The following is a 26,496-nucleotide window of genomic DNA, read 5'->3' on the forward strand; positions in this document are numbered from 1 at the left end:
CCTCTTCCCTGCCCTTTCTTTCTCTCTGCCTCCCTTTCTTTTTTTTCTGTTTCTCTTCTTTCCTTCTGTCTCCCTGCCTGCCCTTTTTCTTTCTTTCTTTCTTTCTCCCTGCCCTCCCCCAAGCCACTGCCACTGCCATTGCCATCGGGGACCAGGACCCAAACGCCACCAATAACAGGCCCCAAGCTCTCCCTGCTTCGGCCAACCAGCATTCCTCTCCCCGTCAATTCTGCCGTCGGGAAGAGGAAGGCTGATCAGCCCAAGATCGTGATCAACCTATTGGGGGAAATGCTGCCGGGTCCTGCCTTCGCGGAAACAGAAAGTAGGCAGGACCCGGCAGGAACAAGAACAAATGCTTCACTAACCTGTCTCCCGCATTAGCCCGTAGCGAACACTTGCTTCAGGGCTCTCAACATGTGCGTGCCGGGCCGGCTTCCCTTCTCCCTTCCCCCCCGCCCCCGGACATAACTTCCGGTTTCGGAGGGAAGAAAAGAGAAGCCGGCACGCACACGTTAGAGCCCGGAGCATAAGTTCGCTAGGGGCTGAAATCTCTAAGCCGTTTTTTTTGTTGTTTTTTTAATGTTCAGCAGTGGCAGATGACAGCTGGGCAGACCGCCCAGCTAAAAGGCCCTAGGGAGAACACTGGAGAGGAAGGCTGATCGGCCCGTAGATCAGGACGGCAACACGAGTGCGATCGACTCGAGTTGCCTTCCTGAGCTACTGGTCGATCGCGATCGACGCGTTGGGCACCCCTGTTCTAAACTATTAGAATGTCAATTAAATAAATTGATACGTGGGTTCCTTTGGATGGGAAAAAGACCACATATTTAAATTAAATAAGGTGATTTTGCCAATAACAAAGGGAGGATTGGGTTTATTACAGTTGAGGCAATTTGTCAAGGCTTGTCACATATGTCACATACATGATTGGACATTAGTAGAGTTAAACTTATGGAGGCCTTATCACTTTAGTTATCTTTTATATACTTCTAATATGAAGACTGCTGTTCTGAAAAATCCTTTTTATTTTGTAATTGTTCCTCTGAGAACCACTTGGCGAAGGATATGTAATCGATTGAAGTTTGATTTTTAGAACTATACCACTTTTACCTATTTGTGGAAATGGTTCTTTTTTACCTTGTATAACATCTGCAGGTTTTCAATCTAATAAATGAGGAAATATTTTCTATTTTTACCAGATATTAACTGATGAGGGTAATTTACCAACATTATCACAATTACGTAATGTTTATAATTGGTCTAAATTGGATATATATTCTTACATGCAGTTGAGGTATTTTGTGAAATCCTTACCTTCATTGTCACTAAATGCTAAAGTATATGATGCTCTTTCAGAATTATTTTGGTTAGATGCCCAGTTGATTGTGCCCCTTAAATATTTTAGAAAAAACCCAAAAAACTCTGTGGAGTGACGATGTTCCCAAATGGACTTTATTTGAAAGTATCAAAGTTCCAAAGGTACACTAAAATCATCCACATAAAAGTAAATCATCCACATAAGAGCCTTAAAGGACCTAATCCGCTAGGGATACAGGACCCTGGGACTCGGGGACTAGGTCCTTTAAGGCTCTTATGTGGATGATTTACTTTTATGTGGATGGAATTATTTTATGTGGATGATTTTAGTGTACCTTTGGAACTTTGATACTTTCAAATAAAGTCCATTTGGGAACATCATCACTCCACAGAGTTTTTTTGGTTTTCTCTGGATTTTCTTCTTTGTGGATATTTTGGGGTCAATTCCTTTTGTTTTTTCCTTAAATATTTTAGACATTCATTAGTGAATCTTTCTCCTAATTTAGATTACAATAAAATAACTCAAGCTTGGAATGAAGAGTTGGGGATTCACCTTGGGGAAGAGTTGGGGATTCCATATTCAAAGATTTTTAAAGATTTTATATAGTCTTCTTTCTGATATCACCTATTATGAAATGGGTTATAAATTTATTTGTAGAATATATATTGCTCCTTGGCGTGCTTATAGGGTGACTTTTGCTACATTAGGCTCTTGTTTGAAATGTGGTCACCCTAAAGCTAATTTATCTCACATGTTTTGGACATGTCCTTTGATATGTCAATTTTGGAATGTTGGTTTTTCTAAAGTTGAGCAAATGTGGGGAATTGATTGGCATTACAATAGTTATAATATATTTTGGATTTTTGATGTTAAGCATCATATTCCAAGAAGCTTTCTTCAAAGAACAATCTTATCAGGTTTGAAAGGCATACTTTATCTTTGGATTGGACCTTTAAGACCAACATATAGTCAGTCATTGGCGTTCTAGAATGTTACACATTTTAACAATGGAAAGTATGTAATTATCAGAATGGGACACTAGACAGGGAAGACAATTTTTTACTGTTTGGCAACCTTATTTAGATAAGTTAACACCACACACTCGCAGTCGCATATTATTCAATATGTAATTACAGTTCTAAAATGGGGGAAAGGGGAGGGAATTGGGTATATTTGCTTTTAGTGATAATGTTTATTATATATTAACTCTGTAAATGTTGGTTTTCTTGTATTTGAAATGATTTTTTTTCACTATTTTGGTTGTATTTGAAATTTAATAAATATGATTTACATTAAATATTGAACTAAGGCCAGTACTGGGCAGACTTGCACGGTCTGTGTCTGTATATGGCTGTTTGGGATAGGATGGGCTGGAGAGGGCTTCAATGGCAGGGAGAGTGTAGAAGGGCTGAAGTAGGTTTTGACATAGATTTTGGCAGTTGGAACCCAAGCACAGTACCAGGTAGAGCTTTGGATTCTTGCCTAGAAATAGCTAAGAAGAAAAAATTTAAATTGAATCAGGTTGGGCAGACTGGACGGACCATTCGGGTCTTTATCTGCCATCATCTACTATGTTACTATGAAAAATATTTTATAATATAACCTACGTGTGGTAGGTATGTAAAGTAATGTATGTGTGGGATTTTTTTTGGAGGGTGGTGTGGTGAAAGAATATGGTATAGGTGTTTTGGAAGACAATCAGAAAGCTTAGGTTCTCCAGCAACTTTTTATTCTTCCTCCTTCCCCAGTATGCCCATAAGCTAATTTCCTGGAGAAAAAGTCCATAGTCTGTTATTGAGACAGACATGGGGGAAGCCAATGCTAGTCCTAGATTGGTAGCTTGGAATGTTGCCAATTTTTTGGGGGGGATGGGGATACTGGGCTAGATGGACCATTGGTCTGACCCAGTAAGGCTATTCTTATGTACATTGGCTGCCAGTGGAGGCTCAATCTGTATTTAAGCTATGTACTGTGGCTAATCAAATTCTATATGGTGCTGCTCTGACATATGCAAGATCTTCTTGACCTTCCCCACATGCTAAAGCTGATTAGAGGAAGTTTTTGATCCTTTACTATGCAAAATGTAATACAATAGTTTATAAAATCATACATTTGCCATGGAACTAAATAGTGGAATTTACTACCACAGAAAAGTATCTGGCAAGAGTACTACCTTCCATAAAATGTTAAAAACCTTCCACCTTTTCATAGATTTTTGTTACAAACTAATTAGGAAAATTATGATTTATGATTATATTTATTTATTTAATTTATGCATTTCAAAATAAAACACAATCCACTTGTTACAGCAAAACAAATAAAAAAATGAAGACAACATAATAAAGAAAAACTGCAATTATGTAAAAAAATTTAAACAAATATCTTTCCAACTCCTTATTAGACTCCCATTTAACCGCTTAAGAAACAAGAAATCAATGAGACAAGGAGGTCTCTATTTTTCCCCTCAATTGCATTAATTATAGAAAAGGCTTTGCATGTCTCCTGTCTAAATTTCTACAGCCCTTTCTTCCATATTTTCACAAACTTTTAGGGCTCCTTTTACTAAGGTGCGCTAGCATTTTTAGCACACCCACAAGATTAGCACGGGCTAGCCAAAAAATTACCGCCTAAAAATTAGTGTGCGCTAAAACTGTTAGCACGCCTTTGTAAAAGGAGCCCTTAGGCCCCGATTCTATAAACTACGTCTAGTTTTAGGCGTGCTTTAGACCAGTGTTCTTCAACCTTTTTACACCCGTGGACCGGCAGAAAAAAAAGAATTATTTTGTGGACCAGCAAACTACTAGGACTAAAATTTAAAAAACCAATTTCTGCCCCATCTCCGCGAGTCGGTCCCCACAAATCATCTGATCCCATCCACCCAAGCCTCAGTTATGATTTTATATTGAATGTATTTTATTAAAGTATAAAAAGAAACAATATTCTGTACAATTGTCATTTTATAAATACAAATAATTCAGAGCAGGATCAACAAAACCCCTGTCTCCCCTCCCCTTCACATATATCACCTCTACTATCAAGAAAACTGAACAAGCCAAATTATTACAGAATGCTACACAGAAATATCATGCTAACAGAATACTGCAGTCACACATGACAGGAATAGTTTTAGGGGAGTGCAACTAGGGCAACTGCCCCCTGGTCAGAGAGCGCCCTAAGCCAGCTGGAAGCTAAAGAAGCACTGCCTGGGCTTTGCAGTCCCCAGTTATGTCTAACACCAGCTCTAGTAGGATATATATTTCAAATCTGATATATTCTAATCATAAAATAGAAATAAAATTATTTTTTTCTACCTTTTGTCGTCTCTGGTTTCTGCTTTCAATCTTCTTATCACTCTCTTCCTTCCAGCGTCTGCCCTCTCTGTCTCTTCAATCCAGCATCTGCCCCTTCCATCCACTGTCTGTCCTCTCCCCCTTCCATATGGTATCTGTCTTCTTTCTATGCCCCTCTCCCCTTTCCATCCAGCTTGTGCCCCATCTCTCCTTTTTACATGATTCATTCCAGCTTCACTGCTCTCTTCATTTTTATCTCCCCTACACCAGATCTATCATCGTTGTCCCTCTCTGCTTATTTTTCTGCTGACCCCTTCCTATCATCAATCTCTCTACTTTCTCATGCCTGTGTCTCCCCTTCCCCTCCTCTAATCTCTCTGCCAGCTGTTTCCTTCCTTTTTTCCTTCTCCCTTCCCTCCTCCTCCTGTCCAGCAGTAATTCTCTTACCTCCCCTCCCAGCAGCATCTCTCCTTCTCCAGTAGCAGCTGTCCCTTTTTTTTCCTTGCCCAGCAGCTTCCCAGATTCCTTTCCCTCCTCCCCTCCCAGAAGCATCTCTCCTTCTCCCTCTCCAGTAGCAGCTGTCCCTTTTTTTCCTTGCCCAGCAGCTTCCCAGATTCCTTTCCCTCCTCCCCTCCCAGAAGCATATCTCCTTCTCCCTCTCCAGTAGCAGCTGTCCCTTTTTTTCCTTGCCCAGCAGCTTCCCAGATTCCTTTCCCTCCTCCCCTCCCAGAAGCATCTCTCCTTCTCCCTCTCCAGTAGCAGCTGTCCCTTTTTTTCCTTGCCCAGCAGCTTCCCAGATTCCTTTCCCTCCTCTCCTCCCAGCAGCATCTCTCCTTCTCCCTCTCCAGTAGCAGCTGTCCCTTTTTTTCCTTGCCCAGCAGCTTCCCAGATTCCTTTCCCTCCTCTCCTCCCAGCAGCATCTCTCCTTCTCCCTCTCCAGTAGCAGCTGTCCCTTTTTTCCTTGCCCAGCAGCTTCCCAGATTCATTTCCCTCCTCCCCTCCCAGCAGCATCTCTTCTTCTCCCTCTCCAGTAGCAGCAGTCCCTTTTTTCCCCTGCCCAGCAGCTTCCCAGACTCTGAAAGTGGTTTTCTCCCCTTCCAGCAGCTCTTCTTACTTCCCAGCGCAATGATTCATCAAGGCAGCCTCGGGTCCTTTGTTGGGTCATGCCGCCTCTGAGGAAAGAGGAAGTTGCATCATCAGATGCAGCCGTGACTCAGCAAAAGCCCCAAGGCTGCCTTCGTGAATTGCTGCGCTGGGAAGTAAAGGAGAGCTGCAGAGAGGGGAGAAAGCCACTGTCGGAGGCTCCCCAAGATCTCTCCGGCCCAGCGCACGCTTCACATGTTGATCTTGCTGGCCCTGCGTGGACCGGCAGGAAGTTGAAGTAAGTCAATCTTGCCGGCCCTGTGTGGACCGGCAAAAATTTCCTGCGGACCGTCACCGGTCCGCGGACCGGCAGTTAAAGAACTGTGCTTTAGACATCCTCATGGCGCAAGTGCCGATCAGCGTTACTTAGGCATCGGATAGACGTCTGATATTTGTTTAAAAAAATCAATTTTCCTAATATAGACGTCCCTACGATGTTATATATAAAAAAGTGGTTTTTACTGATTTGTTATTATTATTTCAGGACTGTAAGCTTTAACATAATTAACCTGAAGTATACCATCATTAAAAGGATAATAAAAACATAGAGGGGCATAATCAAAAAAACCATCTAAGTCCCCTTTTGGCCTAAGTACTTAAACGTTCAAAGCAGAAGCAGGGAAAATGTCCATAATCAAAACAAACATCCAAAAGGAGTTTTGTTTTGATTATGGCCTGCCTCTACTAAACGCCCAGATCACCACTACGTCTACAAGTACACCCCCACGACGTCTACACTTTTTGCCCATAATGAACCAAAAAAACGCCTAAGCCCCAAACGTCCAACACAAGGGCTTTTAGGCGAAGGAGGAGCCAGTCCTTCGCCTATAAGCTGGATTCTATAACTGGTGTCTGTCAAAAACAACACCGGTTACAGAATCCCCCCCCCGATCCAGGCAGGAGAGTGCCTAAGCCCTCCTGCCCTGTCGAACTGTGAATCCCCCCCCTCCGACAACATCAGGGCAAGAGGGAGCCCAAGCCCTCTTGCCCTGTCGAACCGCAACCACCCCTGATGGCATCGGGGCAAGTGGGAGCTCAAGCCCTCTTGTCCCGACGATCGTGCCCCTCCCCGGCCGAGTATGAGCAGGCCAGGAGGGAGCCCAAGCCTTCTTGGCCCCGGCGACCCCCTCCTCCGATACAAACGGGCCAGGAGAGAGCCCAGGCTCTCCTGGACCCGGCGACCCCCTACCCCCCACTACAATACGGGCAGGAGGATCCCAGGCCCTCCTGCCCTCGACACAACCCACCTCCCCCCAACGACCGCCCCCCCAGAACCCCCGATCGGCCCCCCCGCTGACCCATGACCCCCCAGCCAACCCTACAAACCCCCACCCCCCTTCCCCGTACCTTTAACGTTGGCCAGACGGATGGGTGCCAAGACCGCCCATCTGACAGGCCAGCCGACTCCAGAATGGGGCCGGAATGGCCCAGCCGGGTTGGGCCCATGTGCCTAAAGCCCCGCCCACAGGAAGGGCCTAAGGCTCCCGGGCCTATTCTGATTGGCCTAGGTGCCTTAAGCCCCACCTGTGGGCGGGGTTTCAGATGGCTTGGCCAATCTGGACCCATTCTGGAGCTGGCTGGCCTGCCAGATAACTGTTAGCTGGATTGGCTACTGTTGAAATGATACCGGGCTTGTTGAAACTTCAGTCTGTCGCAGTATAGCAATGCTTATGTACCAGAAAGTATACTATCAGCAAAGCTGTCCATCCTTCTAAGCCCTTGGGAGAAGATGGAGGGCAAAGCATGAAAAACCATCAGAAAAAATAGAGATGCCACACTTTAGAAATTACCTAAAAAACCAGGAGCAAATCATATGAAGCCCTGCAACTTATGGAAAACTAGAATCGCTGACATATGGGGTGTTACAGAAGAAAAGCATGAGGTAGCCATGCCAGATTGCTAAACTCTATGCTGAAGGAAATATTGACCATGTCCACAAAGGAAGCAGTGGGGCCGTTAGATGACGATGGAATAAAGGGAGTACTAAAGGAGGACAAAGTCATCGTCGACAAACTGAACACATTTATTGCATCTGTATTTACCAAAGAGGATATATCCAATATACCAGAAGCCAACAGATATACACAGGAAGTGAAGACGGAAAAATGACAGGGTCGACGGTCAGTCGAGAAGAGGTATGCAGACAGATTGATAGGCTTAAAAACGATAAATCCCCGGGACCGGATGGTATCCATCCGAGGGTAATCAAGGAACTGAAAGGTTATAGCTGAATTGCTTCAACTAATAGCCAATCTGTCGATCAAATCAGGAAAGATTCCGGAAGACTGGAAAGTGGCGAATGTTACGCCGATCTTCAAGAAAGGTTTGAGGGGGGGATCTGGGACTACAGACCAGCGAGTCTAACTTCGGTACCGGGAAAGATGGTACCGGGAAAGGACTGCATCATCGATCACCTTGATGGACACAAACTGATGAGGACCAGCCAACATGGCTTCAGCAAAGGAAGATCTTGCATGACAAACTTACTGCACTTCTTCAAGGGAGTATATAGACATATAGACAAGGGTGACCCAGTTGACATCGTATATCTAGATTTTCAGAAGGCATTCGACAAGGTTCTGTATGAACGTCTACTTCGAAAAATTGCAAGCCAGGGAATCGAGGTTGATATACTTGCGTGGATTAAAAACTTGGCGGATAGGAAACAGTGGGGATAAATGGACAATACTTGGACTGGAAAAGCGTCCCAAGTGGAGTGCCTCAGGGTTCGGTGCTCGGGCTTGTGCGCAACATATTTATAAATGACCTAGAAATTGGCGCAACGAGTGAGGTGATTAAATTTGCGGAATATTCAGAATAGTGAGGACCAGTGGCGTACCTAGGGTATGTGGCACCCAGGGCCCATCATTTTTTGACAGCCCCCCATGTAAAAAATATTTTTTGTAATAACCATGAAACGGAATAAATGGTCAGAATAGAAACAGAGTGAAAATTTTATTTTATTGAACCTCATATATGTAACCATTATTCTAAACATAACATAACAAACATAACATAAATTATGTCTGAATTGTCATGACATCAGAAGTACATATAGAGTAGTTGCAGGTGATGCTTGGGACAGTTCCGATTGTGTTAGTTCGGTTTTATGTGTTTTTTTGAATAGAAGGTTTTTTATTTCTTTTTTGATGGTTTTGTAGTCTGTGGTCGAGGTCAATAGGTTATAGAGTTGGGGGTCGAGTGTTAGGAGGTTGTTGAACAATTTTTTTTCTTTTGACGTTTTTGGTTGGAGGGTGTATGAATGGTGCATGAGTTCTCCTATGTCTGGTTGAGGTGGATTGAATTATTTAGTTGAAGAAATGTTACTCCCCCATTCCACAAACATTAATTCTCTTCCATTTTTGTTCCCATTATAAAAAACACTGATAAGTGAAAACAAATGCCCCTAGAGATGAGAACATAACATAAGAATAGCCTAACTGGGTCAGACCAATGGTCCATCATGCCCAGTAGCCCATTCTCATGGTAACCAATCCAGGTCACTAGTACCTGGTCAAAACCCAAAGAGTAGCAACATTCCATGCTACCGATCCAGGGCAAGTAGACACTTCCCCCATGTCTTAATAACAGACTATAGACTTTTCCTCCAGGAATTAGTCCAAACCTTTCTTAAAACCAGCAACACTATCTGCTTTTACCATAACTTCTGGCCACTTCATTTTTAAGCTTAGATCTTTCCTTCCAGAGACCTTGCTAGATGTCAAATACAGAAAGAACAAGGTAACTTCACAAGGACTTAGCTGTGTAGGAAATGTGAATCTCCTCAAACACCCACTATATAGTGCAAAAATGTGCAAAGGTCTGTTTTTTTTCTTCGATCACTACATAGCCTAATGCTACACAAGCAGCGCTGTTACAGACATTTTCTGAAGGTCAATGCTAAGGTTAACAAAGTTTCCTTCCTTGGACCACAAGGAGATACTGACAAACCACTGGAAGAGATCCCAAAACAACTACCCAGGCACAACACCCAAAGACCCACTCAGTGTGTGAACCAGTTGAGTGGAGTGGACTAACTGGGGGGTAGAAATGGGCCCGGAGTTTGCTCAGCAGAATTTCCCAGACCACCTCTTCCTCTCAACACACTGACATGCTGCCACCATCACCAACATTTGGAACAGCTCACATGGTAGGCCAGCAATGCTTATAAATTTTATAAAACACATTATTATATTTTGTTATAAAGCACATATTTTAACTAAACTCTCTGACATCCTCAGCCTTGCCATTCACAAAAATAGAAGGAAGAAAAGTTCCCGTTTCCTGCTGTCTCATGTCCCTGGCCTATACAATATTTTTCTTCTGCAGACCCTTCAAAAGTCTGACCAAATCCTCGTTTCACTTGCATTATAAAGTACTGAGGATGCCATCTCTCCCCAATCCCAGGTCCTAAAGTCTAAGACAGTAACGCAAACTAGTGCTGCCCGATTCAGGGAAAAAAATTTTTTTTTTGATTCGATTCAACCTATTGAATTGGTTTTTCGATTCGATTTTCCTGCCCAATTGGGTGTATTTTTTTTTTTTTTTTTCAAACATCCTGGTAGGTTTATTTTATAGCTTTTTCACCCCCCTTTGGCTTCTCCTAACCACACTGGCGCTGTGGTGTAAATAAAATAAAGAAACAAAAAGGACTTTTCCTCTCTCTGTTAAATCCTAGCTCACGTTTGCGGTCTAACACCAGCTCTGGCAGGATACACATTTCAAATCCGACGTATTGTAATCACAAAACAGAAAATAAAAGTTTTTTTATCTTTTGTTGTCTGGTTATTTTTCAAATCTTGTTGGTCCACGGCTCTGGTTGTCTTCTGATAACTTGCTTGCCAGGGTCTCCTTTTTCCTTCTTTCTGCATGTTAACCATCCATCTGCCATCTCTGTCCTCCACGTTTCCCTTCCCTCCCCAGGAGGTCTGGCATCTTTCCTTTTTTAGTCTCCCTCCACAGATCCATCTTTTCTTAACTACCCTTTCATCCAGCATCTCTCCCTCCTTCCTTACCACCCCAGGGTCCTCCTTTCCTACCTCCCCAGGGTCCACCTCTGACGTCAGAGGAGGGGCGGGACCGCGGCGGAGGAAGCAGCGCCCGAAGCAGCGCAGGGATCGCTGGCATCGCGATCCCGCTGCAGGCTGCTTCTCCACCGCAAACGGTGTGAGGGGGGCTGGAGGGAGAATCCGGATGTCAGGGGGGGAAATGGACACCAACGGCTTCAAGGCCTTGAGCACCCCCTCAGGGCTTGCACCCGGGGCGGACCACCCGCCCCCTTGGTACGCCACTGGTGAGGACACAGGATTGCGAAGACCTACAACAAGACAAACACACTCGAGGAATGGGCCGCAAAATGGCAAATCAGGTTCAACGTGGATAAGTGCAAGGTTATGCATGTCGGTAACCAAAATCATATGCAGGAATACGGGATGACCAGTGCTATACTCGGAGAGAGCCCCCAGGAAAGAATTAGGTGTACTTATAGACAAGTTAATGAAGCTGTCCGCGCAACATGCAGTGACGGAAAGGGCAAACAGAATGCTAGGAATGATTAAGAAGGGGATCACAAACAGATTTGAAAAGGTTATTATGCCGTTGTACCGGGCCATGGTATGCCCCCATCTTGAATACTGTGTCCAACACTGGTCGCCATACATGAAAAAGGACATAGTACTACTCAAAAGGATCCAGAGAAGAGCGACAAAAATGATTAATGGACTGGAGGAGTTGCCGTACAATGAGAGGTTAGAGAAACTGGGCCTCTTCTCCCTTGAAAAGAGGAGACTGAGAAGGGACATGATCGAAACCTTCAAAATATTGAAGGGAATTGACTTAGTAGAGATTGTTCACCCTCTCCGAGGTGAAAAGAACCAGAGGGCACTTGCTAAAGTTAAAAGGGAATAGATTCCGTACAAACATAAGGAAGTTCTTCTTCACCCAGAGTAGTAGAAATCTGGAACGCTTTTCCAGAGGCTTTTATAGGGGAAAGCACCCTTCAGGGATTCAAGAAAAGGTTGGATAAGTAGTTCCTGCTAAAACAGAACATATGCAGGTAATGCTAGACCCAAATAGGGCCCACCACATGAGCGGACTTGCTGGGCACGATGGACCACTGGTCTGGCCCAGCAGCGGCAAATCTTGATCTTGGGGCGGACTTACCCTGGTTTTCTCATCAAGGATCTGTAAAACTCCAAAATGTTGCATGAAGTGAGGGGAGTTCCCTCACAAACTCTGAAATGAACTTAACTATCACCAATCAGGAAATAAATCAGAAAAAGCCTATTCAAGTAGCACACATTCAGGAAGCTGCATGAGCACCACTGCAATACCTTTTACTGAGTGCAATAGCTTGCTGTAGAAGATGCCAGTGCAAGTGTCTTACGAATGCCAATACTGTTTTTACCAGTACTAAATGCCTATAATGCTCCAATGTGAAGGATGTGCTATTAGTAACTGATACACACAGCTTGCACGAACGTGGTTGTTTTTCTTCCAAGTTTTTTTTATTATCAAGAACATTGATGAAAAGGCAATAACAACAGGTGATTTTATGCAATATCCTTTATAATATCATTCAGACTCCTGAAAGGTCATCTGGCCAAAACACGTACGTGTCAACTCCCAATAGATATAATAAAGGAACTGGCCACCCCAGGTCACCTTCACTGTCTTTATTGCCAATCTGAAGGATGCATAGAGATTTGAAAGGAAGTTGTCGAATGAAGTGTCTTTTCTCCAACCTGCATTCCAAAGAGTAAACAGTAATTTAGCATTGGAGGTTGCTCGGGGGGTGGGGGGAAGTCCCTGGACTAAGCCTGTCTCAGGGCACTTTCCCCTAACTATAGTAGATTTTTTAAAACCTATTGGGCATGTGCAGCCATCTTACCTCTGGAGCTCTACCCTCATAGCCTGTCAGTATGTCTCTAGCTCATTAAGTAAGCTGAATTGAGGGGATGGAGGGCAGACAAGTGTGGCTGCATTCCCCTGCTGTCTATGGAGAACACCTGTTAGAGGTAAGCAACTTCGCTTTCTCCACAGACAAGCTGGGTAATACAGTCCCACTTGTTGGTGAGGCACTAGCTTGAATAAGAAAATGGGACGAAGCAAATCAATTCTTTTTTTTTAAAAAAATTTATTTTGAAAGGGGAAACAAATTACAAAGAACAGATTGTTCAAATTGTGTTTAACTGTGGTCTAAACCAGTTGTTCCCAACCCTGTCCTAGAGGACCCCCAGGCCAATCAGGTTTTCAGGATAGCCCTAATGAATATGCCTAGATCAAATTCGCATTCCTGTCACTTCCATTATATGCAAATCTCTCTCATGCATATTCATTAGGGCTAGCCTGAAAACCCAATTGGCCTGGGGGTTCACCAGGACAGGGTTGGGAACCATTGGTCTAAACAATAATGCTTAGTAAATGTATGAACTGAAGACCAAGTTGCTGCATTACATATATCTTGTATGGGAACTGCTCTCAAATTTGCAACTGATGAAGCTGTCGCTCATACTTGATGTGCTCCAATGTGACCTCGAGGAGACATGGAAGCTTTCTTATAAGAAAAAGATATGCAATTAGCAATCCAGGATATAGTCCATTTGGATATCACATGTCCTTGAAGGAAACAAATAGTTGATTAGTGGTAAGGATAGAAACAATCCTGTCCAGGTAGTAAAGTACCGCTCTTTTGCAGTCTAATATGTGAAGAGTTTGCCCCGTTGGAGAACCATGTGGAGGAGGAAAGAATGATGGCAAAGAAATGGACTGATTGATATGAAAGTCCATAACTACTTTTGGAAGAAACTTTGGATGAGTACGAAGAAGTGAAGACTTCTAAAAAAGCTGTCTTCCATGTTAAGAACCATAGTGAAGCAGATCCCAAGGGCTCAAAAGGATCCTTCATCAACTGGTCCAAGACGTCGAGATCCCAGGCTGAAGGTGGAACACAAAGTGGCAGTCACAGATTGTTAAGATCTCTCAAAAAAACGAGAGAGAAGAGGGTTTTGTGATAGTGGTTTTCCATCCAAGAAATGGTGGTAGGCCGATATAGGTGCAAGGTGAAGGCGTACAGAAGTAGTCTTAAGACCTGAATTTGATAAGTGTAGTAAGTTAAGATGTGATCCACAGGGCAGTAGAATGGGTCTTGATCTTGTGAACCTTCCCAGATGGAAAAACATTTCCATTTTAATTGATAAGACTTTCTGGTAGATGGCTTTCTGGCTGCAAGAATTATTGCTTTTACTGCTGAGTAAAACTATAGGAAGCAAACCTCCAACACCCCCTTAGGACCCAAACCAAATCATGAAAGAGAAGAAGTTAAGCAGGCATCCTGACTGTATCTTTGCAAAGGCTGAGCTAAGCAATGCCTACCATCTCTCCCATATGAGAAATGTAAAGTACTTGCACATATTATATCAAACCCATGACTCTCTCTACCTTTTATCCTTTTAACTGTCCTGAAGGTGATGTCATAGACCAGAGTGTGCTATTGCCAAAGCAATAGTAAGACAGGTGCTTAACAGAGCTTTAAACAAAACCCCTCAAAGATAAGCAAGGTGCCAACTTGAAGGGAATGAACCATGGGAAAAAAAAAACCTCAAGCCCCAGACCAGTGCCTACAAATTGAGGGCAAGTTCAAGGCCTATTTTGGGAAGCAACATCAGGAGGGTCTAGTTACAAGTCTGCATGGACACTGAAGCTATAGGTTGCCACATTGGAAACTTGAGGTTCCATAGCCAATGGATCCAACAAGAAAGAAAGTGAGGCTAAGGATCCCTCAATGGCAAAAGTGCTAAGCCCTTGTAGTGCTGCCCAATTCAGGGAAAAAAATTTCAATTAGATTTGGCCTATTGAAATGAGTTTTCGATTCGCTTTTCCCGGCCAATAGGGCACTTTTTTCAAATGTCCCGGTGAGTTTATTTTGTACACTCTTCACCCACCCCAGCCCAATGCCAGAATTGTGTAAACAAAAAATACTTTTCCTCTCTGTTAGGTCCTAGCTCATGCTTGCTAACACCAGCTCTGGCAGGATACACATTTCAAATCAGACATATTGTAATCACAAAAAATAAAATTATTTTTTCTACCTTTTGTTGTCTGGTCATTTTATTATTCAAATCATGTTGATCCCAGGCTCTGGTCTCTGTCTTCTGTGAACTCGCTTACCAGGTCTCCTGCCTATTTGTCATTTTCTTCTTTCTCCCTGCCCATTTGTCATTTTCTTCTTTCTCCATGCTCACCGTACTCCTTCCCTTCCACTGACATATCCAACATTTGTTTCTTTCCCACTCTCTTGTGCCCTGGATCAAACTTCTCTATTCCCCTCCATACAGCATCTCTCCCTTCCTCCCCTCCATTATCATGTGCAACATTTCTTTCTCTCCATGCACCATCCCTCCCTACCCTCTACCCGAGACATGGGCAACTCCGATCCTCGAGGGCCGGAATCCAATCGGGTTTTCAGGATTTCTCCAATGAATATGCATGAGATCTATTTGCATACACTGCTTTTCAATGCATATTGGGGAAATCCTGAAAACCCAATTGGATTCTGGCCCTTGAGGACTGGAATTGCCCACCCCTGCTCTACCCTATGTCCAACATTTTCTCTCTCTTCTCCATGCACATCTCTTTCCCCCCTCCACCATATTCAGATATCTCCTCATCCCTTTCTACCTCTGTAGCATCTCTCCCTTCCTCTCCTCCATCCCATGTCCACCAATTCTTCCCCTCCTCTCTCCCTCAATGTGCAGCAGCTTTCCATCCCTCCATTCCATCACCCTGTGTAGCAGCTTTCCATCCCACCTAGTCCCCTGTGCAGCACCTCCCAATTGACCCTCTTCGGGCCTCCTAAAGTATCAGCAGTGGTGGAAGTGAACAGCTTGGCAAAAGCAGTGCACAGACTTCTTGCAGCCTGCCCACCAGGTCTTCCCTCTGCCGCATCATCAGTGATGCAGCAGAATGAAGGCCCCAACAGGGCAGGCCGAGAAGCTTGTTCACCATGCTGCTTCTGCCAAGCCAGTCACCACCACCACTGTTGTTACTTTAGAACACACGGAGGTATGTCAGGAGTCAAGGATCACTGAATCAATGAGTCCAATTTTTTTTAGAAAAGTGAATAGATTCACCACGGTGACTTGATTTGAATCGGGCAGCACTAGCCCCTAATACTTATAACCTCTGACATTGCGACATCAGAGAGAAAGCTTCTGGTTTAGGACGTGCGTAAGAGATAATAATGCCTGCGGCTTTGTGCACAGAAATGAATGCATCAGTAAGGAGGAGGGAGCTGGCCAGAAGGTAAACACCGTCCAGAGGTAGGCACCTAGTTGAGGTACAGAATGGGGGGAGGGCGAGGGGTGTGTTGGGACTCGAGAAAGAGAGCACAAACTTTGGACAAATGATAGAAGGGAGGGAGTATGAATTTGGGACATAGAATGAAGGAAAGGAGAGAGGGAAGCATGAGCCATGGAATAGAAGAATGGAGAGAGTGAGGGAAAGAGATGATGAGGTGAAGGAGGCAGATTTGGGTGTCAAAGAGTGAAAGAGAGATGGTGCACAAGAGGAGATGAAGGAAGAGAATTGTTGGGTAGAGAGAGGGAGGGAGAGAGAATTATTGGATATGGTGGTGGGAGAGGAGTGAGGTACAGATGCATGGGGAAGAGAGATGTCAAAACACTGGAATGGGAGAGACAGATATGCCAGACCATGGAATGGAAGGAAAGGAGGGGAGGAGAGATGCTAGATTGCAGAAAGGAGAGGAGAGAGATATTAGACCTCAGGAAGAGGGAGGGAAGGAGAGATGCCAGACCATGAGAGAGATGAGGAGATTCCAAGTTATGGGAAGGAGAGAAAGATGCCAGACCATATGAGGGGGGAAGGGACCATGGGAGAGGGATGAGACGATGCACAGGGATGAAGGTGAAGAGGAAGGGGAGACAAAGGGAGGAGATGGTGCACAGCAATGGGTGCGGCACGGAAGAGATAAGAAGAAATGCTTCTTATGGATAGATGGGAATAGGGGAGAAGAGGGAGGAGATGGTACACATGGATAGATGGGAAGGGAAGACATGGAAAAGTAGATAGATTTTAAGAAAGCAGAAATATGGAAGAAAGTTGAATGTTAAAAGTTAATGTTAAAGATGGATGTATGGCAGAAAGTGAAGATGGAGAGAAAAACAGCAAATGGATAAGGTGGCCCTGGATACAGTTAAGAGCACAGGCAGACGGAAGTGCAGCTGAGACTGGGAAAAGATGGTTTGAAAAACAAAGTCACCAGACAACAAAGGTAGGGGAAATTATTTTATTTTCAATTTAGTGATTGAATTGTGTCAATTTTGAGAATTTAGATCTGCTGTCTATATTTTGCACTGTTCAGGAAGAAATGCATTTGTTTCTTTTTTTTCTGGGGTTGTACTGCAATGCAGAGTCTTGAATCTTAGGGTTCCGTTTGTATATATTAGAACTTTTAGTTTCTGGTCCCATATTTGCATAGGGGTTATCTGTGTTCTGGTAGAAATGAATGTTGAGAAACATAGTGTGCTTTGTGTAGTTTAATTTTGTGGTTAACCATTATGTGTTGTTAATAAGACTGTATTGTGTTTATATGTAAAAAATGAATGAAAATAATGGTATTATAATTAGTACTATTATGGGGTGGGGTCTGGGGCGAAGATTAGTCAGTGATTGGGCGGGGTCTGGCACGCAATTTATCCTGTGTTTTAGATTTCGGCCCCTTAATGCAATTGAGTTTGACACCCCAGCTCTAGAGGTATGAAGAGGTAAGCAGTCTTCACAAAGAATGTGAATGTATCTAGTCAATTAAACAATAACATAAATTTCCCTGGTTTAAGAGGGCAAGCAGAATTTTAAAATACTGCTGTTTATGGTCACCACCCTTTGGACGGAGGGGAGCAGGCAGAACTCATGGAAAGGTAGGTTATAAATTAAAGCAGCATTATGTACTCTTGTAAGCAAGAGGGCTTTTACTATCCTGACATAAAGAACTACAATGACAATAAAAAACTCTACGATAAGAAATCAAATAATCTCTGGTGATATTACATGGATTATAAAATGTTTTATTTCCCTTCAAGAATGTTAGAAACGATGAACAGAACAACTTGGATACAACTAATAGTATATTAAACCTGTTGCACAATATTTATTTGTAATACCTTCAGAGGACTTCAAAGATAGCATGGTCTGAGCTTAACTATGATTATCTAAAATATAGTAATAAAAGGATCAGAACAAACTTGTCCGTTTTCTGGTAATACATACTTTGTACAAAACTGATTAGCATCACTTGCTCAAAGCATTCTGTAAATATGGCTATTCCATTTGGCTGCTGCCCTACATTAATTCTAATCTGCATGAAGAAAGGTGGTGATCTATTCCTTCCTGAGATAGCAGCAATTAACTTGTTCATAGGGACCCAATGCTTTAAGAAACAGTGCCCTCAGCTTTGAGCATTGCACATCCAAAATCTCATTACTCTTCAGAAATTGTTACTGGAGAAAACATTATGATTTTAACAGAAAATCTGTGTTCATACATCTATTCTATTAACATTTTGTTCTTGTGCTGTAGTTGTCTATTGACTCCTCTGTGACAGTTTCATCCTCTTCAATATCTTTCTTGATTTTCTTGCCCTGTAAATCAAAGATTTCTTCAGGGGGGAAGCCATGGGGTTCAGCCACCTTTACCGCCAGCATATCAAGGGTTAACACAGAGCCAGCAGGGATCTTCATTTTTGCTACCACCGATTTGCCCAGCTGTAGAAAATAGAGCATTTCTTAAGAAAACATATGTAATTTTGCATATGCCTACATTCACATTTTTAATATTTCTATAGTGCAATTTAGTCTAGCACAATCATTTAAATTTTGTCTGTATTTACTTTTCAGATCACTATATTACAAAACAAAAAGAATCAACAAAATTTGTAGCAATTGGAGTTTAATTAAAATTTACCATAGTTTTCTATAAGATGCACCTGACCATAAGACCCACCTGTAGAGGAGGAAAAACCAAGAAAAAAATATTCTGAACCAAATGGTGTGCTCTGTACCCTGTCCCCCCCTCTGATGGTCTACTGGTAGGCCAGGACAGGGGACAGGCCACATCTAGTGGTGGTCACATCTAATGGTAGGCCCGTGTAGTGGCAGCCAGCCAGCCTGCCCGCCTGTACCTTTTATAATCGCCCTGTACCTTTTTAAAATGACCCCCCGTCACACCTTTTAAAATGTGCCCCCCTGCCACCTGTTGTACCTTTTAAAATGCGCCTTATAGCTTGGTGGTTCAGCGGTGTATCGGCCGGCAGGAGCATGCTTTCCGTGCTCCTGCTTGGGCCTGCGCAGCTTCTGAATAGCTGCAGTCAGTTCTTCATGAGAACTGACAGCAGCCATTCAGAAGCCGTGCAGGCCCAAGCAGGAGCGTGTAAAGCATGCTCCTGCTGGCTGATACACAGCTGGACCACCAGGCTATAAGGCACATTTTAAAAGGTACGACGGGCGGGGGGGTTGTTTTAAAAAGGCAGGGGGTGGTATAAATTATATCTTCACTGCATAAGCCACACCAACATTTTCACCCTCTTTTGGGTGGAAAAAAGTGCATCTTATGGAACAAAAAATATGGTATCCCTGTTTACGCAAGCAAGAAAAAGCATGGCCTATGCCTGGAATTCTTTCCAATCCCTCTACACAAGTAGTGTGTAGTGTCTGTGTGCATTTGATTTAGAGCAGTGGTTCTTACACCAGAACTGGAAGACCCCCCAGCCAGTTGGGTTTTTAAGATATCCATAATGAATATGCATGAGGCAGATTGGCATGCCTGTCACTTCTATTATGTGCAGGATAAACTATAGCAAATTCAAACCAGTAAACTGTATATTTTTTTTCTGTTGTTTTGTATTTGTTTGTACCTATTAGTGCGATTTTTTATGTGATTATTGTTCCCCACTTAGATTTGTGGATAGGCTGGTTATAAATAATTTTAAATAAATAAATAATGAAAGATTAGGTTTCTTACTTCTGTTAATCTTCCTTCTTGTAAATCTTCCTTCTTGTAGATCTCCTCTGGAGCCTGAACTATCTGGTAATGCATCCATTCCAGCCTTGGCTGCAGAACTTAAATAACACCAACCCCCTCTGCAAGGTCACCTGTGTGGCCACTCCCCTTTCCTTGAAGTTCAGTAGGTAGCAAAGCCAGGAGTATCTGTGAACAAGGCTGCCCTGTAAACATCTAAAAGCTAAGTTACTCAGCATTTCATATTCTGCTCTTTTGACTGGTTTTCAGCATTATATCTGCTTAATTTCTCTTCTCCTCCCTGTTTCTTACTAAAAAAAATATAAAAAAGCACAAAAAAATCCTTCTCTTTTCTCTGTTAAATCTTATTTCCTCTTCCTGCATTTTTGTTTAAAATACTGTGTTTTAAGTGGTATAGAGCCTATATTGCTGGTGCCTGTGGCTCAGGGTGACTAAAGTAGGGAAAATCTGTTATAAATCCTGTGTTTTAGGGTAGCACTGATAGAACCTGCATTTTTGTTTAAAATACTGTGTTTTAGGTGGTATAGAGCCTATATTTCTGACTCACTAGTTTTTAGCCATTGTGTCTGATTAGGTAGAGAAGGGAGGGGCTCTGTTTTACTTCTAAGGTTAATTGCATTATCTTTGGGACATTGCTGTGAACAAGGCTGCCCTGTAAACATCTAAAAGCTAAGTTACTCGGCATTTCATATTCTGCTCTTTTGACTGGTTTTCAGCATTATATCTGCTTAATTTCTCTTCTCCTCCCTGTTTCTTACTAAAAAAAATATAAAAAAGCACAAAAAAATCCTTCTCTTTCCTCTTAAATCTTATTTCCTCTTCCTGCATTTTTGTTTAAAATACTGTGTTTTAGGTGGTATAGAGCCTATATTTCTGGTGCCTGTGGCTCAGGGTGACTAAAGTAGGGAAAATCCTGTTATAAATCCTGTGTTTTAGGGTAGCACTGATAGAACCTGCAGTTTTGTTTAGGTGGTATAGAGCCTATATTTCTGCCTTACTAGTAGTCTTACTTATAGTCCCACCAACCCCAGGGACCACTATTCATATATAGAGACCCATATAATCAGGACTACTCAAATCAAGTCACTTCACAACCAATCAAGATGACCTTTATTCTATGCAATCACTGCGGTGCTTTAATTCCAAGACATACTATTTGGAGGCTTAAGGCTTGCCCCATCTGTCTTCAACTTGCCAGTATTAAGGAGGAGCTCTGCAAACTTAAACAGGAATTGAGTACAATTAAAGCAGCTTCCATCACTCCACAAAATCATACCAACTTACCACCTCTACCTCAAAGAATAAAACAGCCCAGGAATAAATGGGTCATAGTAGGCTCAGGAAGACTGCGACATGTAACACAGAAACATCCACCTTCACTAATATTACCTCTACAGAATTCCTTCGCTCCACTAGTGCATTGCGATACTCAGGAAAACAGAAGGGAGGTGGGACTGGAACCAATGAAGGTAACTCAAGAGAACAAGCGCACCCTAAGTACAAATAAAAAAGCCAAAAACAGAAAACTATTACTGTTGGGGGATTCCATCATCAGAGGCATTAACCTTGGAACATAGGGCGAGGAGACCAAAATAGTGAAATGTCTTCCAGGATCCTCAGCTACCAGGAGTTCCAGGCAAATACTGACTATAATTAAGGAAGAAACTAAGGATTTTAACACTGATGTTGTTATTCATCTGGGAACAAATGACCTGGCCAACAACTCCACACTTGCAGCACAGAAAACTTTTCGGGAGCTTGGTGAGGGCGTGAAACTTTTTGTAAAGACTTTAGCTTTTTCTGAAATACTGCCTGGATATGGAAAAGGAGAGCAAAGAGTGAAAAACACAGAGGACTTTAATAGATGGCTCAGAGCCTGGTGTCATCAAGAAGGCTTCAGGTACATAGGAGGATGGGGAAATACATGGAAGAACAAGAAGCTATATTGCACTGATGGGCTACATATTACGGTACTACAGCAGGAAAAAGAAACCTTGCAGAGAAATTTAGACAATATTTTTCTAGGCATTTAAACTAGAAGGTGGGGGTGGTGTATGTACGAAGGACAATTATAGAGAACACCCCCGGCAAAAGAAAAGATGTGATAGTAGTAAAGGCTGCAACATAAGCAATATCAGCAACTCATTTCTTAGTATTGCAACGGAAAGTGAAACGACACAAAAATCCATACAAAAAAGGAGATTATCGCTGAAAAATAGCTGGAAAGCGATGACCACAAATGCTCGCAGTCTAAGCAACAAAGTTCATGATCTGCAAGCCCTGATATTAGAGGCAGATCTAGATATTGTTGCTATCACAGAGACATGGTTCAGTGAATCACATGGATGGGATGCAAACATACCGGGATATAATCTTTTTAGGAAGGACAGAGATGGTCATAAAGGTGGAGGAGTAGCTCTCTATGTAAAGATCAATATCCAAGCGACCGAAATGCAAGGGACCTGGGGAGAGGAAGAAGCGATATGGATTGCTCTGAAAAGAGAAGATGGAACTTCTATCTACGTGGGTGTAGTCTACAGACCTCCGACTCAATCGCAGCAAATTGTGGATATCCAAAAGTTTGGAAGGAAAGAGGAGGTTCTGCTGTTGGGAGATTTCAACCTGCCGGATGCGGACTGGAATGTTCCGTCTGCGGAATCGGAAAGAAGTAGGGAGATTGTGGATGCCTTTCAAGAGGCTCTGCTCAGACAAATGGTGACGGAACCCACAAGGGAAAAAGCGATATTGGATCTGGTCCTCACAAATGGAGAGAGTATCTCTAATGTTCGAGTGGGTGCTCACCTGGGTAGTAGCGATCATCAAACGGTTTGGTTTGATATAACGGCTAAAGTGGAGAGCGGCCGCACGATACTTAAAGTCCTAGATTTCAAACGTATGGACTTTAATGCAATGGGAAAGAGCTGTTAGGATGGGAGGACATAAGAGAAGTGGAAAGACAGTGGTCTAAGCTGAAAGGAGCGATAAAAATGGCTACGGACCTTTATGTGAAGAAAATCAATAAAAACAAGAGAAAAAGGAAGCCGATATGGTTCTCTAACCTAGTGGCTGAGAAAATAAAGGCGAAAGAGTTGGCGTTCATGAAATATAAAAAAACCCAAGAAGAGGAGAGCAGAAAGGACTACAGGGTGAAACTGAAAGAAGCCAAGAGAGAGATACGTTTGGCGAAGGCACAGGCAGAAGAACAAATGGCTAAAAATGTAAAAAAGAGAGATAAAAATTTTTTCAGATATATTAGTGAAAGGAGGAAGATAAAAAATGGAATTGCTAGGCTAAAAGATGCTGGGAACAAATATGTGGAGAGTGATGAGGAGATTTTCAATTGAAAATCTTATAAAAATTATTTTTTGAACACTGCAATGATTGGTGGGTGAGGCGGAGTAATCAGCCTTCATGTCTCTGAGCAGAGTTCTAAGTACAAAATAAGTTTTTTGAATACACAAAGTATACTGTTTAATGACCTCCCGTCGGCGGCTGAAGAACTGGTCCACCTTATGGTTCCCTGAAGATGATATCAGATCGAAGGCGGGGTGAGCCTGGACAGGGACCATTCTCCTGGGTCCAGAATCTGACAACTGAGGAAGTCTATCGGCACATCTTCCACCCCTGCCACAGGAGTGGAGGACAAGGCCATCAGATGCTTCTCTGCCTAGGCAACAAACATCCGAGCCTCTAGGCTCAGCAGAAGACTCCTCATGTCCCTCTGAAAAGAAGACATAGGCAACCACCAGTGCAATGTCCGAGAATACGCAGAGAATCCCTTGAAATAGCAGCAGGACAGACAGACCATACACATCTCCAGCCGATTGAACAACCATCTGCTCTCCAACGCAGTCCAACAGTGGACCAGCACAGACTGGCAAACTGCTCCCCAACCAGAGACTTGCGTCCGTCGCCAAAGGCACCCAGTCCAAGACGCACAGAGGGAACCCTCTGTACAGAGAAACCAGGATCAACCACTACATACAGCTGTGAGTCGTTGCCAAGATGGCAACTTCACTCCAGCACATTCCGCTGAGGATTCCACTGGGACAGAAGGGACTACTGAAGAGAACAGATGTGAGCCCTTGCCCACGGATCACTCCCTCTCATGGCCCGTGGCGCACGAGATAAATAGCCGCGAATCCAGCCGCCATCCACCACATCTAAGGCATGAATCCACGCCATCCTGTCCTGAGGTGGCCATCTGTGAAGTTTGGAGCAAAAATGAAGCTTTTGAGACCAAAAAATATACTTTTAAAAACTTTTAAGAAAATCTAAGATGGCCGCCACAGGTGCCGATTTTGACAGAAAAACAGCCTTTAAAAATGCAGGAAAATGCTAAAAACGGTGATTTTAGGATTTTACAGGTGGGGGGACCATGGCATGCAGGGAAACCCCCCCCAAAACCACGATTTGAGGACCCCCCAAAATCGGCAAAGTCTGTGACTCACAACCACCACAGACATGTGCTACAATGCATTTCAATAGCAGCCAGTAATACACAGTACAGGCACTGTACAGGCATATGGAGATCATTTTCTTAGGAGCTGATTAAACTGGATATTTCAGATCTTCTGGCCGCCTCAGATCATGACCACCAGGACCCCTCAGGGAAATCAGGGAAGATACGCGGCGTGGTTCCGATCCTGGCATACCTCCTCAGAACCGCAGCAGCTTGCGCATTACCCCTTTGTGGATGAACCAGGTGAGAGATGGCTCCCGAACCTGGAGACCCGATTCAATCTGCAGGCTGTCCAGAGGGCTTACTGCAGTTTCAGGCTTACAGAGCACCCTCCAGAAGCAGCCAAAGTTTAAAATATCTGTGATCTCCCACCGAAGGATAACTCGCACAGAGTTGATCCGCAGCACGAGGGTAAACCCACAATACCGAAGAAAATAAGACTAGGAATTGAGAAATAAAATCACAAGCAGAAGAAAACTAGAAGTTCTCAGCAAGGCTTTGTCTTTTTTTTTTGTTTTCCCTGCCTTTCGTTCTTTACCCCGATTGTCTTACTTTTCTTTAAGGAATTTGTATTTCATTCTCCGTTTTCCTTGTGTTTACTGTTTGTTAAGTATGTCTTTTAGTCCGTTTGGATGTAAAATTGTTAAAGTATTGTATTGTTCCCAACGACTGTAATTTTTTTAAATGTTCATCGCTTAGAAATGTGATTAAGCGATTAATCAAAGATTTTATTAAATTTTAAACTTGAAACTCAAGGCTGCAGAATCAAACTGAACTTCAAGGGGAGTAGCCGCACAGGTGACCTCGCAGAGGGTTATTATTGGTGTTATTTTTAAGTTCTGCAGCCAAGGCTGGAATGTATGCATTACCCGATAGTTCAGGCTCCAGAGGGATTGTACAAGAAATATTAATATTAGACCCTAGTATGTATCAAGTTAGGATAAAAACTTGTATCGTAAACTTGTACAGAAATTATGTATGTTAAACTTGTAACCCATTCTGAGCTCTTTGGGGACAATGGGATAGAAAATGAAATAGATAAATAAATCTGCCTCATGCATATTCATTATTAATTAACCCACTGGAACTTATAAGACTTTTTAATAACTCTACATAAACAAAATACCCAAATAAGAGCTGTTTCACACTGCATCATTTATTATAATAATATAGCACCATCATAACCTTTAAAAAATATTATAACATTGTTTCATACTAAACATACACACAATTATTCTCCCAAACAGTGCAGTCCCCCAATCTATCCAACACATAGAAAAAGTTAAAATTCATGAAAAGTTCATCCTTTCAATAAAACACTAAATTCAGTGCCTGATCTGGAAAGGGATACAATGAATGAGGTGATTAAATTTGCAGACGATACAAAGTTATTCATAGTGAAGACGCAGGGGGATTGTGAAGATCTGCAATACAACATAGCCACGCTAGAGAAATGGGCAGCGACATGGCAAATGAGGTTCAACGTGGATAAGTGTAAGGTAATGCATGTCGGTATCAAAAATCCCATACACAAATACAAGATGTCTGGGGTGGTACTTGGAGAGATCCCCCAGGAAAGAGACTTGGGAGTACTGGTCGACAAGTCAATGAAGCCATCTGTGCAATGTGCGGCGGCAGCGAAAAAGGCAAACAGAATGCTAGGAATGATTAAGAAGGGGATCACGAACAGATCGGAGAAGGTTATCATGCTGCTGTACTGGGCCATGGTATGCCCTCACCTGGAATACTGCGTTCAGCGCTGGCCGCCGTACATAAAGAAGGACACGAAAGGGTCCAGAGAAGAGCAACTAAAATGGTTAAGGGGTTGGAGTTGCCATACAGTGAGAGATTAGAGAAGCTGGGCCTATTTTCCCTTGAAAAGAGGAGACTGAGAGGGGACATGATCAAAACGTTCAAGATAATGAAGGGAATAGACTTAGTAGATAAAGACAGGTTGTTCACCCTCTCCAAGGTAGAGAGAACGAGAGGGCACTCTCTAAACTTAAAAGGGGATCGATTCAGTACAAACATAAGGAAGTTCTTCTTCACCCAGAGAGTGGTAGAGAACTGGAATGCTCTGTCGGAGTCTGTTATAAGGGAACACACCCTCCAGGGATTCAAGACAAGGTTGGACAAGTTCCTGCTGAACCAGAATGAACGCAGGTAGGGTTGGTCTCGGTTAGGGCACTGGTCTTTGACTTGTTGGGCGCGATGGACCACTGATCTGACCC

At 43.0% G+C, this 26,496-nt stretch overlaps 1 protein-coding gene across 1 annotated transcript in view; it reads right to left on the reverse strand.

Moving 5' to 3' along the window:
* Positions 1-17,818: 17,818 nt before the first annotated feature.
* LOC117347256 (sialic acid synthase-like) overlaps positions 17,819-26,496 on the reverse strand; it is a 189,186-nt gene continuing 180,508 nt past the window's right edge. Inside the window, exon 6 of the mRNA XM_033917928.1 lies at positions 17,819-18,530. Coding sequence (XP_033773819.1) covers positions 18,321-18,530 — 210 coding nt within the window. The 3' untranslated portion in view covers positions 17,819-18,320. The remainder of the gene's footprint in view (positions 18,531-26,496) is intronic.

This window comes from Geotrypetes seraphini, chromosome 1 (genome assembly GCF_902459505.1).
Source record: "Geotrypetes seraphini chromosome 1, aGeoSer1.1, whole genome shotgun sequence".
NCBI classification, from domain to species: Eukaryota; Metazoa; Chordata; class Amphibia; order Gymnophiona; family Dermophiidae; genus Geotrypetes; species Geotrypetes seraphini.